Genomic DNA, 14,581 nt, shown 5'->3' with positions numbered 1-14,581 from the left:
GCTGGGAGTACATTATTTCTGTCTCTCTTGCTCTCTGAAGTAATTAACACAGTAAATTGAAAAGACCCACAGGACGAGCTGGTGGGATGGTGGTTACAGGTGGTCCGGTAGTGAGCCCAGTATTCCAGTCTCAGGGTGTTGGCCTTGTGTCTCATCACATGGGATTCTATAAGAGCAGTTCTGGTCTCGCTGGGAAGTACATCAGTGTATGTGCTGTGTAATCTACTCGGAAAGGGCCCAGGGCAGGGCGAGCAGTGATCTAGGAGCCAACCAACGTCCTGTAAAGGGCTGGAGAGCAACTCTTTTAGACTCTGTGGACGCTCAGTGTTCGTCACACCCTCAGTCCTGCCTTCACAGCACACAGGCAGCCATAGCCAATACGCCGAGGAATGAGCATGGCTGTGCCCATCAGGACTTCAAGGGCACGGAAATACATGGGTTTTCCATAATTCCTTTTCATCGCCGGAGGACACGAGTGCTCCCCAGAAAGAAACAAAGAGGGAGAGAAAACCCTCTCAGTGAGGTGTAGTCACACTACACCTTACCCTTTGCCTACCTGTTTTCATTCTGTCAGGATTTGGGGCATGCATGCACACATTCCTGGCATGTTTTTTTTTAAACCTTTGGAGTGGGGATTTAAACCCGTTGGCCATAAAAGATCTGGCCCCCTTAACTACTACACTATGGGGCTGGCCTTCACATAATTTTTCTGTCACAAAATATCCTTTTGACTTTTGCAATCAGCAGGATATAAACACTTCTTACCTTGTGGTTGAAATTGATCTGTAGACTCTAGTTTACCAGCCTCTGATCTAGAGTCTGACCTGGTGTTGTACAATAGCACTGTGATGATGGAAATGTTTTATTTTTGCCCTGTTTTGGTATAGTAGCTACTAGCTGCAATGGTTATGGACCACCTGAAATGTCACCGGTATAACTAGGGTACTAATAATTTAGTCTTCCTCTCCATTCCTGTAGCCCTCATCGATTTTCTAAGGATTAATGCATGGTTTCCTAACTCATCTTTTGTCTCTAATATCACTTTCCTCTAATTCATCCTTTACAAAGATGGAGGGATTTTTCCAAAATTATATAGACTCCTACCACTTCTCCAAAGATAATGTTTCCTGCAAACTTTAGAAAGTTCAACTGGCTAGCATACCATATAAATCCTCTCCTTAGCAAATGTGACAAAGAGGTAAAATACTTTCCTCTGATCAAATAAGTTGTGGTGAGTTTTTTGACAGTAATCCTTCATCACATGGTGTCTCCTCTAACAGTTTACATAGTGGTCTATTAAATGATATCATGGAGAAAACTCTGGAGGAAAGTTCAGTCAGAGTCAGGGGCCAGCCAGCTGATGAGGTGGTTAAGAGAGCTGGATTTTACCCACAGAACCAATTGAGTAGTGCAAATCCTGGCCCTGGCTGTTTGAAAAATACACCAGGTGTGAGGTTGGCAGGTTGGATGGTGGTTAAGGTGTTCGACTCCCATATGGTTGACTAGGTTTCAAGTCCTGGACCTAGTGGCTTGCTTTCTCACCTTCCCTTTCTCAGTTTCTCTATCTCTCTCTGGTCAAATTCTAAAAATAAGAATAATGATGATGAATAAAATTAAATATTTTTTTAAAAAGCTTAGCACAAAAACCCCACCAGGTGCATGTGTGCATGTGCCCAAAATTGCAAGAGGAGAATGGAAGAGAAGGGATTGCAGTGTGGTCATTCCCATGGGTAATGCTTTCTCCCCCAAACCTTGGGATTTGGGGCACACATGCACCCGGTATGAATTTTAAGCTGCCAGGTCCGAGACTTGAACCGTTGTCAACTATGCGAGAGTCCAGTGATGTAGCCTTATGCCATCTGCTCATTCCACCATTATTATTTTTTCCAAATTTGAACAGAGAGAGACGGAGGGTGTTGGGTGAGAAAGCAAGCTGCCAGGTCCAAAACTTGAACCACAGTCAGCCATGTGGGAGTCCAGTTCCCCAGCCACCACGCCACCTGCCTGGCCCTGATTCTTGACAGTTGAATGATCACATCATATGAGCAAGTCAGAAAAAAAAAAGTGGTTATTTTATCTTTAAGTATCTACAGGGATTTCCAAAGGGACTTTCTCAATGAGTTTTTAGGAGTGGCAGTAGGAAAACAAGGTTAAAACAACTTATCAGGTAGGAATAACTGAATAATTTAAGCGTACATAGGTAATATTCTTTTCCCCTTCCTTAAGCACAGCCTTAGAACACAAGATTAAGGATACTAAGATTAACTATGCTTTTCATTAGACTATGTTACAGTTCAAGTGGGATCTTATCAGTACTTCATTGTAGGAGGCTACGCAAGAGGGAATATTGCTGGTTTCTCAGAGAGCAGACAATTACACAATGACAAAGGCCATGATTGGCTCCCCTTCAAAACCTCACCTTCAAAACCATACTCTGATTGGCCACTTCCCATAGCAAATTGGTGAGCTTAGAATCCCTCAGATTTGCATATCTGGCACCACAAAAGCATCCAATCATAACCCACCTTTTACAATCCTTCATTTAACCAATCACTGCCCACCAACATGTACAGAACCACCATCCCTGGCCCACAATCACCAGACGACCCTGAAGAGTCATTGCTCCACTGTGCTGTCCCGTCTTTTACTCCTTCCCTCAGGAAACCTGTTCGACTGTCCTGCCTGGATTGGGACACTTCATTTCTCAGTTCTTGAAATCAGTGTGACTCGCTTTCCTACAAAATGCAAAAGGACACATCATTTATGGCTTGCTTTTTTTTGTTGTTTTGTGAAGGGCAATAACATTTTTTGAATTTAAGTTTTCTAAAACACTTAATACATCTGTTTCAGAATACTTAAATTACATGCAAATGTGTATAAAACGACATCAGGCTCCAGATTAGGACTTTTTGGAGGACAGGGACTCATCTTTGTGTGTCTCACTCAGCCTGATGTTGACAGGTGGTAAACCACACTGGCAAACTGGTGGCAGTTCGCGTGTGCTCCCGGTGGTATTCAAGTTTGCAATCCCTACCCTCAGTAAGTTCATGTCAGAGACTCCAATGACATGGGCAAGGTAATCAGGAGGATTTCTTAATCACCCACCTCACCAGCACGCAATCGGAGAAGACTGCTGGTTCAAACTCCGTACACTCCAAACCGCCCCAGGTAACAAACCCTGTGGTGGGGCCTTTCCTTTTCTCCTACATCAGCATCCAATCCTCACGGGTGTTCTCTTTCAAATTACTATTTGCAGTTTACATAAGTTTTGATAAATTTTAGATGATCTTTAAAATGGTAACAGTCTAAGCTGCACTTTTTACTTATTATTTTTACTAAGTAGAACTTGTATCTTTGTTACAGAGCCCCTCAGCAACAGGAATAATCTATCCTGGTCAGAGAAAGAAGGGAGACAGTCCGAATCACAAGGAAAGGGAGGAAGACAGCCCAACCCCCCCCCCTGCCACTCCCCTTTCGGGACTGAAAGTGGAGAGGTGGGAGGGGGAGCGCAGGCGGCCGACCCACGTGACCTCAGCCCCCAGCCGACCCCGCCCCTCGGGCCCCTGCTGGGGGGGCGCATGCGCAGCCCGCGTTAGTGATGGAGGAGAGAAGATGGCGGAAGCGGAGTGAGTGACTTGCTGGTGACTGATATCGTTAACTGGGGGGCGAGTGGGGGCAGCGGCACGTCCCCCAGGGCACAGCTCAGGACTCTTTCGAGGGCAGCGTGGAGGAAGGGTGACCAGAGAGCCGCCTTAGAGCGGAGGAGCCCGCCCGATCGGGTCGGGGGGCGGAGGCGGACTGCGAGGGTCCAGTTCCCTCGGTGCTGGGAGCGCCTCCTGCGCGGTGTGGTCCCCGGTGGCGGCGGGCCTGCGCCGGTTGGTCCCCTCGGGGGGGTCTCCCGGGAAGCCAGCCCGGGTGGGCCCCTCCGGCGCTGTCATCCCTGCAAGTGGGCCTCCGTGGTCGCCTTGTCACAGCTGCCCGCGCCGGGGACCCTCGGGGGCCGAGTGGGGCCGGGCTGGTGGGGCCGGGCCTCCTCTGCGCCCCCTCCGGCGCGCCCCGCCGGCGTGGACGCCGCCAGCGCGCAGGAAGGCAGTGTCCCTCGGGCGGGCGGGCGCTCAGTGAGCGACTCCGAAACTTAGCGCTTCCTGGGTAGGCCTCTTGGCGCCGGGGCCGCTGCCTCCTGCGGGTGTCCGGGTGCGGAGACGGCCGAGTTCCCCACGTTGCTCTTTTGTGCCAGGCCTCCACCCGCAGGGCCGCGGTTGGCCGACGCCGCGCGCCCGGGTTCAGGCTCATCCTGGAATCGGACTCTCGGTGACCGTGTTTGGTTAAGTCAGAACTGCCTGCCTTAGCGTGTGGGTGTGGGGACCGGGTCGAGCAGCAGGACACACGGACGCCACCTAAGCTGGCCTCTGCGTATATATCGCTGCTACCTGGGTATTTTGCCACGCAATAATTCGGTGAAAAGTTTAGCTCCTCTCTCACTAATTCTGTGTGATATTAAACACCACGTGACGTTGTGATTTGATGATGGGAAGGCAGTTTGGGGGGAAAAAATCCCCAGCGAGGTCTGAGTCATTTAGTCATCAAAGAAAGTTAGGAATCAACTTCTCCCCCCCCCAATACATATTTTTCCTTTCACTTACATTCTTAATCAGAGGAGTTCATTTTTTCTACGTACTTCCTCTGAACATATCAGTACTGTTTACAAATTCATGATACACAGAACAAAGGAAATGTGTACAAAAATGGGAATAACGTAAGCATGCACGGTAAATGCCAGATTCCTTTTTTTATTCGGGAACTGGAAAGCGTTCTTGTTACGTTCTTGTCAATGCCACCTAAGCGAGGTGGGTCAGGTTTTGTTTCTAGGAGAAAAGACAGGTAAGTAAAGGCAGGTGAAACTGTGAGCTCAGGCATGCTTTTTACCCACCGGCGCACATTTCTGATCCTACTAAAACTACTGTAGTTTTAGTTTCCAACAGTATCGATGCCCCTAAAGTTGACTTAAAATGTTTGAATGTATTCAAATATAGATTTTGTATTTACTGGAATTTTGTGTGACACAGATGAAGTAAGATTCTAATACTGGAGGGAAAAGATCATAAAGTCTAGTACAAAAATGTACTGTACTACATGAAGATGGCGACATAATATGCTCTTAAACATTCGGAGAAATTCTAAATGAAGAACAGATTTTGTCAGGACAGAGGAAATTGCCGCTGGCTTCTTTCTTTCCCCAGAGTCATCTGCTTATAAGTAACATGCAGTTATTAGAAGTACTAAGGACAGTGTTATAGACTAATGATGGGAAAAGCAATGCTAGTTAAAATTTTTTATTTCTTCTATTAACTTATTATGATTTTTGAAAATTTTTGCCAGAGGGTGTGTGCATGTGCCACAATGAGACAGGGAAGGAGAGGAGGAAGCACCCCTCAGTGTGGCATGGTCACACCACAACGCCCTCTTCCATTTCTCCATCCTGTGGGGACGTCGGGCTTGTACACACCCACATCCAGTGTGTTTCTCAAGCTACTGGCCGTGGATTTCAGCCATTAGGTGGGCCATGTGGGAACTGACTCCCGCAGCCGTTAGGCTGTAGGGCTGGCCCTATTAACATATTTCTTAAAAGAACTTTTCTCATTTTAAGAAAAAAATGGACATATTAATTGTACATATTTAAGGGGTACAGTATGATCTTTTTTTCTTTTTTCTTTTTGGAGAGGATTTTTTTTTTGCTATAGGGAGCATGCACTTGCCAGAAAGACAGAGACAGAGAGACAGAGAGAAGTCAAAACCCTCCCCTCCCCAAGGAGAGGGCCACACTGCAGTTCCTTCTCCTCCATTCTCCTCTCAGGATCTTGGACATGCACGCACATGCGCCTGGTGTGAGTTTAAGCCACCGAATCCCAGACTCGACAGCGACATAGCCATTACGCTAACTGCTGGTCCCTGATTTTTTTTTTTTTTTCAATACCTGACTACAGCGTGTAATACTCAAATCAGGGTAATTGATAAATTTATCATCTCAGACTTTAGTCATTGTTTTGTGTTGAGAACATTCAAAATTCTTTAGCTGTCTTGAACTGTACAATGAATTACTGCTAACTGTAGTTACCCTACTCTGCTATAGAACACCAGAATATGGTCCTTTCTTTTCTTTTTTCTTTTTTTTTTTAATTTGTCAGAGGGTGTGTGTACTCACGAGAAACAGAGAGAGAGAGAGGAAGAAAACATGCCCAGTGTGGCATGGTCACGCTGCAGTCCCTTCTGCATTTCTCTTTCCTGTTGGGATTTTGGGCATGTGTGCACATGCCTGGAGTGTTTTTCAAGCTGCTAGAACTGGGATTCTAATAGTGGTTGGCCATGTGGGATCTGGTTTCCTTAAATACTAGGCTATGGGGCTGGCCCAGAACATGTTCCTTCTGTAATAGCTTATTATAATTTGTAGATGTTAACTAGCATCTTCCTGTCCCTCTTTTTCCTTGGTCCTTCCTACCTGTAGTAACCACTATTCTCTGTTTATATGAGGTCTTTTTTTTTTTTTTTTTAGTTTCCATATGAATGAGAACATACTTTTCTTTCTGCCATCTGGCTTATTTCACGCAACATAATGCCTTCCAGGTTTGTCCACGTTGCCTTGAATGACAGGATTTCATTCTGTTTCATGGCTGAATAGTATTCTGTTGATATATACATCCTACATTTTCTTTATCCTTCACCCATTGAGAATACTTAGGTTGATTCCATAACTTGGTTGTTGTGACTAGTGCTGTAGTAACCATTGGAGTGGTTATCTTTATACAGGGTATTGGCTTCCTTCCCTTTGGGTATGTACCTAATGGTGAGATCACTGGGTCATATAGCATAGAGAACTTATTTTTAAGCAAAGTATATATGTTAACAAGACTAAATTAGTTGACTGAAGTTCTTAGACATTCTATTTTAAATGTATAGGTAATAATAATTCGTAAAGAAATGTCTAAAGTACTGTGATACTACTTGCATTTTGATTTTTCTAGGTAGTTTGGCATTCTCTCATCACTTGCTTTGGTTTCAAAACTCTTACATTGGGTCATCAGGAAAGTCATGACGCATTTTTGCATAGAAAAATATGTCATGACTTTTCCAACAACCTAAGATTTTGACAATACAAAGATAATCTTTAGGCCAGGCTTTATTTGAGTTACTTATTCTGAATCATTTGAATTCATATTTAGCTATTGAATGTGCTGTATACATGTGAAGTACAATACTTTTAGCCTTAAGTATTTTATGAGGTCCTTCTGGAAATTTAGACTATTGCTGATTATTTCTTTAGAATGAGTATTCTTTTAAAATTGGTGAGGTAGTGCTTTGACCAATATAGACCTTTGTGTTATCTGCTAGATTTAAGGACCATAGTACAGCTATGGATGGTGAACCAGCTGGGACGTCTGTGTCGACGACAACCAGTAGCACGACCACTACCACCATCACCACTTCCTCCTCTCGGATGCAGCAACCCCAGATCTCTGTCTACAGTGGTTCAGACCGACATGCTGTACAGGTATTTCACTTTAATGATGCTGGGCCAAGACTTGGGATGCATTCCTTCTTGCTTAAGCCTGGTTCATGGATTGTTTCATATCCTCCAGTGCACATTTAGAATTGTTAATGTTTGAAACAACCAACAAAGTTATTTAACAGTCATACTATTGAGAGAGCCTACATTTGTCAGCATATACTTTGTAAGAGAGTGTGTCAGTAAAATAATAATTAGAAAGTCTTGGCTGCTGCTACAATGTGAAGACACTCAAGCTAGAGCCCTAACATGGGGCATACTCTAGGTTTTTCTAGACCATTTTACTGTTGAACCCAAAGTAGAGACTTAAAGAGATCTGTCCAAGTAAATGTGATAAGAGGTTAATTTTAAATGTAGTATCCTAAGCAAGAAGATTGGTTCTAAATCTCTTAGTAACAGAGGAGAAAGGGAATATTTAACCAGGAGAAATCTTAGTTGACAAAATGAGTTTCTTAGCCTGTATAATAATGGAGGTTGAGGCCCTGTGGTCTTATGTACAAAGGGATGGATATACCAGTCTGACATGCCCTTTGTTTGAATTCCATTTTCATTATCATTAGTTGCTGTGTAACCTTGAGTGAGAGACATAATTTCCTTAATCCTCAGGAAACTAAAATAAGGGCGAGATTACCTACTTCATAGTTACTATAAGGATTAAGTGAAGCATCTAGAACTGTGTGGAGCACATTTATTGGTACCCAATAAGTAACTATAGCTATTATCTATTGAACACTTGTTATGTGCTAGATATTTGATAAATTATTTATATCGTGCCATAGTTTGAATATGTCCCCAAAGATTCATGTGATAAGCCATTGTAATTAGATTAAGAGAGTGGAAATTTTACCCTGATTGTGGTGTGGGAAAGTAGGGCCTTTGGGAAGAGATTAGTGATTTGGTGGTTAGGGCAGGACCTCCATAATTGAGTTCTTTTACGTGTTGGATTGTTAGAAAAGTTATGGTGCATTTTGCATAGAAAAAATATATCATGACTTTTCTGACAACTCAATGTATAAAAAGAGGAGAAGAGGCAGGCAGAAGCCACATGGTCCAGATCATGCTCTGCTTTGCTTAAGATCCTGCCCTCTGTCATGTTGTAGCTTCAGCAGAGGTTGGACCCTGAACCTCCACACCATGGGTTGAATAAACCCATATTTCTTTATGGAATCACCCAGTCTCAGGTATTTCTGTTAGCAATGCAATAATGGACTAAAACATACAGATTATGTTGTTTAATTCTCACCACACCTCCATGAAATAGATACAGTCCTTAAATTTAGTGATTGGATTTAAGATTTGCCTCTGTGATGGTATGAAAGGTATATGCATAAGATAGAAGCCATACTTCCAGTACTTACACAATAATTAAACAATTTAAAAAAAAATATTGCTTCTATAGGGAGCTTGCACTTGTCAGAGAGAGAGAGAGAGAGAGAGAGCAAGAGAGCATCCCCAGGAGGATAGTCATGCCGCAGTCCCTTCTGTTCTTCTGTTTGGACTTTGGGCATGTACACATGTGTGCCCAGCATGTCTTTGAAGCTGCCGGGTCTGGACTCAACTCGAACCAGGCAGTCAGTCCTGTGGGATCCAGCTGCTTTAACCACCACGTCCCCAGCTGGCCCCCACAACCATTTTATTTTCATCTTTAGTACAATATTCAACAAATTATATAAGATAGTCAATACTTTATTAGAAAATAGGCTTTATTTTAGGTGATTTTGCCCAACTGTAGGCTAATGTAAGTGTTCTGAGCATGTTGAAGGTAGGCTAGGTTGAGCTGCGATGGTTAGTATATTGGATTGTTGAAAAAGTCATGACATATTTTTCTAAGTAAAAGTGCATCATGACTTTTCTGACAAACCAACATTAGGCACATTAAGTGCGTGTTTTCTTTTTACTATTATGTTTTTAATGATCAGGGCATGTGTACCTGCCAAGAGAGGCAGAGAGAAGGGGAAAGCACAATCTAATGGGTCATGGTCATGCCATAATCCGTTCTCCATCTCTGTCTTGTTGGGAGTTGAGGTACACACACATGCTCCTGATGTGCTTCTCATGCCACTGAGTCTAGAATTCAAACTGCTTGTCCTTGTGGGATCTGGTCCCTTAACCACTAGGCCATGGGGCTGGCCCTCAATGCTTTTTTTTAAAGGAATTATTTATTTAATCTTATTTATTATTATCATTTTTCAGTTTGACCAGAGAGAGAGAGAGAAAGTGAGAAAGGAAGCCACCAGGTCCAGAACTTGAATCATGGTCAGCCACATAGGAGTCCACCTCAGGCTCCTCACCACAAACGCATTTTTAACTTAACAATATTTTCAATTTAGATAGGTTTATTGAATGTAACCTTATTGTAACGTACTATTATTATCTCCAGGGAAATCCAGTGTTCTAAATAGGCTAAAATAACTTTCACAAACTCACATAGCAAGTAGGTTTTCTGAGTTTAGAATTTGTGCCCTTAACCACTCAATTCTTTTTTTTTTTTTTTACTCTTAACCTGCTTGCTTCCTCTAAAATTTTTATAATTGTGTTCTGTCCTGAAAACAACTTTCAATGTACTTTCAATGTTCTTCACCTTTCTCTGAGACAACAGATAACGAAGAGTATCTGGATCTCTGAACATACAGATGATGTGATATGTTTTTTAAAATAATTATTCATTTGATTTTATAATTATTATTTAAATTTGCTGTGGGACACGTGCGTTCACCAGAGAGAGAGAGAAGGTGAGAAAGCAAGCTGTCAGGTCTGGGACCTGAACTGAGGTTGGCCATATGGGAGTCCAGCACCCTAACCACTATGCCACCTGCCAGCCCCATGATGTGGTATTTTAACGTGCCATTTTGTTGCCTCATTTTCACTTAAACTGGACGTGTTAGTAAAGGATAGATTTGGCCTAGCCACAGAGGCACAGCATGAGGGCGCTGCCGTGTGACGCTGGAACCACGTGGAAGGTGCTGGGTTGGTTGACTGTGTGCGCCATGTCCCTGGCCTCCGAGACAGTGGAGAGGAAGATCATAGAGTGCTGAGACCCTGCCAAGGGCACCTGTCTCTACTAGTCTGTTTTTACATTGCTAACAGATACCTGTACCTGGCTGATTTATAAATCAAATAGACGTTTCTTTACAAAACTCACAATTTTGGTGACTGCCAAGTCCAAATGCTCACACAGTGGCAGAAGGCAGAACTTTAGCAGAGCAAAGTATGATCCGTATCCATGAATTTCTTTCTCTTGTTTCAGTCCCATTTCTTCTGCTTATAAACCCAACAGAGTGCGGTTTTAGGAGACCCTCCCTAATGACCTGGGATCTCATGGAGGGGTTAGGTTTTTACTTTACAATCAAGTCTCACTGTGAACTTTTGGAGAATAGGCAATCACCACCCACTAAAACCAGATTCCAAACCATGAACCTTTGGGAGATAAATCATTATCTAAACCATAGTACTGTCTCTGTATTTCTCTCATGAATGAAAGAAACTTAAAAAGTTTTTACGGGCGATATGTGGAGGTAGATGTTTTCTTACAAATAGCACATATTATAGTTCTTTTGAGATCATAGAATTGCTTCTCCTAAAATGCAATCAGATCAATATTTATTGATTTATCTAAGTTTTTTAATCATCCAGCATTCTTTTCCAGTCCTGTGAATTCTCTTCACCCTCCTTGTTCTTGTACAGGAACAAAATAAGAAAAATGTGTTGTACCTTCAACTTGTATTTACTCAATGCCATGAATATAGATAGCATTGAATGATAATGAAAGACCATGCCAATAGTGTTGCCTGATAAAGGATCCTCCACCTCTAGTCCAGGGACCCAAAGCAGGTTAAACCCATAGCCTCTTTTTTTTTTTTCTAAGAATTATTTTATTGGGACCAGTAGTTAGCGTAATGGCCATGTCACTGGACTCCCACATAGTCGACCGTGGTTTGAGTCCTGGACGCTGTGGCTTAAACTCACGCTGGGCACGTGTGCGTGCATGCCCAAGATCCCGAGAGGAGAATGGAGGAGAAGGGATTGCAGCGTGGCCATCCCCCCTGGGTGTGATTTCTTGCTTTCTGTCTGTCTCTGTCTGTCTGGCGAATGCACATGCCCTATAGCAAAAACCTCCCCCCCAAAAAAGAATTATTTTATTTAAATTTATTTATTTATTTATTTATTTATTTATTAAATTTGACCAGAGAGGGGCAGAGTGAACTAGAGAGGGAGAAAGAGACGGAAAGTAAGAAAGCAAGCCACCAGGTCCGGGACTTGAACCATGGTCAGCCATGAGGGAGTCTAGCGCCCTTAACCAACACTACCTGCTGGGTCCCCTGTTGCCTCTTTAACAAATATCAGAGAGTCAAAAATATTGATGAGAGAGAAAAGGAGACTGTATTATAGTGTGGTCTTACCAGGAAGACACATAAAAACAAACACCTTTAACCAATCAGCCAATGTGCAGATACTCTTAAAGGGGTGGAAGATGCTGTGGAGCTAATGGCTATCTATACAAAAGCATGGATCAGGTTAATTTTTAGCTGGGGATCACAAGTGATTCCTCCAGATTCAGTTTTAGCTGAGTGGTCAAGTGATTCATCTTCAAGACAGGAGTTTCAGTTTCTGCTTGAGGCATAATGTATGTCTCTCTCTTTTTTCTATAGGGCCCATGCATTCACCAGAGAGAGGCAAAGAGGAAAAGTGAGAAATCACCCCGTAAAGGAAATGGCAATGTCTCAGTCTTTTCTTCTCCATTCTCTGTTTGGGATATAGGGCACACGTGCACATTTGCCTGGTGTGTTTTTTAAGGCATTGAGCCTGGGACTTGAACCATGTAATCAGCCATGTGGGATTCAGCTGCCTTAATCTCCATGCCACCTGCTGACCCAATAATGTCCCTCATTGTTTCAAACTCCAGATTAACTGTCTCTCTCCTTGAAAAATCTCTTTTTTTTTTTTAGAGGTTTTTTTCACTATAGGGTGCGTGCGCTCGCCAGAAAGACAGAGAGAGACAGAGAGGCAGAAAGCAAGAAATTAACCCCCCGGGGGGATGGCCACGCTGCAATCCCTTCTCCTCCATTCTCCTCTCGGGATCTTGGGCACGCACGCACACACGCATGCACATGCGCCTGGTATGAGTTTAAGCCATTGGGTCTGGGACTCAAACCGCAGTCGACTACATGAAAGTCCGGTGACATAGCCATTATGCTAACTGCTGGTCCCTATTATTACTATTTTTCAAATTTGCTATAGGGCATGTGTGTTCACCAGAAAGAGAGCGAGTGAGCAAGCTGCAGGACCAGCAGATGGCATAGCAGTTACGTCACTGGGCCCCAATGGCTGGCTGTGTTTTGAGTCCCAGACCTGGTGGCTTGAAAAATCACCCCTGGCACGTGTGTGGGTGCCCAAGATCCTGGGAGGAGAATGGAGAAGAAGGGATTGTGGTGTGGCCATCCACCTGTGGGGTGGTGTCTCACTTTCCGTCGAGCACATGCACCCTAAGGCATAAAGCTCTTAAAAAACAACAACAACAAAACAAGCCACTGGAACTGGGACTTGAACCAGAGTTGACCAAGTGGAAGTCCAGCACCTCAAGCACTACTATGTCACCTGCTGGTTTATTTAACTTTTTTTTTTTTTAAGAATTTTTTTTTTTATTTAAATTTAACTTTTAAAATTTATTATTATTATTATTTTCCAGTTTGATCAGAGAGGGAGGGAAAGTGAGAAAGCAAGCCACTAGGTTTGGGACTCGAACTGCAGTTGGGAGTATAGCGCCTTTAACCACAATAAATGCCTCCTGCTGGCCCCTCAAATAATTTTTTTTTGGTTGCTTTAGGGAGTATGTGCTTGCCAGAGAAAGAGGAGAAAAGGAAAGTGAGAAAGCATCCCACAGACATGATGGCCATGCCACAATCTCTTCTCCTTCATTCTTCTTTCTGGATTTTGGGCACACACACACACACACACACACACACACACACTGTTCTGTTTTTTTTTTTAAGCCACCAAGTCCAGTACTGGAACCAGGCAGTTGGCCATGTGGGATCCAGCTGCCTTAACCACCAAGCACTGACTAGCCCTATGTTGTAATTCTAAAACCCTGTGGAGTCCCTGCAACTAGGAGTCAAAGCTGGCACTCATTTTGTGACAGGGATTTTTAGCAGGTATACCTCTCTTAACTGGAGAGATGACATAAGAACACATGAAATTAAACCATGAAAGACAGAAATATCCTTTCGTGAAATTTGGATGAAGGGATTCATGGTTTTGTGGTTCAAGATGGCCTGACTTAGATCTTCAAGCTACAGGATTATGGTTCTAGTGCTCCTTTATCTCTGAAAAGTTTGTGGTTTTGCTGAGATTAGAGTTCAGTGCTGTTTCACAGTGGGCCTTAGTGTGACTTTGGGATGCGTTTGTGGAAGACTAGTAAAGTTGAATTTATCTTTTGAACAGATGCAAAATGTTTTTCTAGTCTTACTAGGATATTTGACTTTTCTGTATTTATCTATTTGTGAAGTTTTGGGCTCAGATTTTACTAATAAGTTATTCATAGTAACACTTTATATATATATATTTTTTTTTTAAGGTTTTTGCCATAGGGTGCAAGCACTTGCTGAAGAGAAATAGTGAGAGAGAAAGTGAGGAATCACCCCCCGTAATAGATGGCCTGGTTGCAATCCATTTTACTCCATTTTCCTCCTGGGATTTTGGGCACGCATACACATGTACCCTGCATGATATTTGAGCCACCAGGTATGGGACTTGAACTGTGGTTGGCTGTGTGGGAATCCAACATCTTAACTACCACACAACCTGCTGGTCCCCACAGTAACAGATTTTTAGAAAATGTTTTAGTTTTTTCTGTTTTGTTTTTGGGTTTTTTTGGTTACATATGCTGGTATTCTTTCTTTCTTCTTCTTCTTTTTTTTTTTTTTTAGAATTATTTAATTTAGGGGCCAGCAGGTGGCATGGTGTGGTGGTTAAGGGCACTTAACCACCATGTCACGTGCCAGTCTCAGTTGCAATAGTTTT

The 14,581-nt window shown here is 43.1% G+C and overlaps 1 protein-coding gene across 6 annotated transcripts in view; it reads left to right on the top strand.

Annotated features, from left to right (window-relative positions):
* The first annotated feature begins 3,559 nt into the window (after positions 1-3,559).
* PHC3 (polyhomeotic homolog 3) overlaps positions 3,560-14,581 on the top strand; it is an 87,743-nt gene continuing 76,721 nt past the window's right edge. For all 6 annotated transcript variants that reach the window (XM_006163854.3, XM_027766421.1, XM_014582254.2 and 3 more), the window contains exons 1-2: positions 3,560-3,626; positions 7,387-7,546. In XM_006163854.3, coding sequence (XP_006163916.1) covers positions 3,613-3,626; positions 7,387-7,546 — 174 coding nt within the window. In that variant the 5' untranslated portion in view covers positions 3,560-3,612. The remainder of the gene's footprint in view (positions 3,627-7,386; positions 7,547-14,581) is intronic.

Source organism: Tupaia chinensis, unplaced genomic scaffold (genome assembly GCF_000334495.1).
Source record: "Tupaia chinensis unplaced genomic scaffold, TupChi_1.0 Scaffold143333_1, whole genome shotgun sequence".
NCBI classification, from domain to species: domain Eukaryota; kingdom Metazoa; phylum Chordata; class Mammalia; order Scandentia; family Tupaiidae; genus Tupaia; species Tupaia belangeri.
Note: the sequence above shows the minus strand (reverse complement) of the source record. Positions and strands in the feature narration are given on the sequence as shown.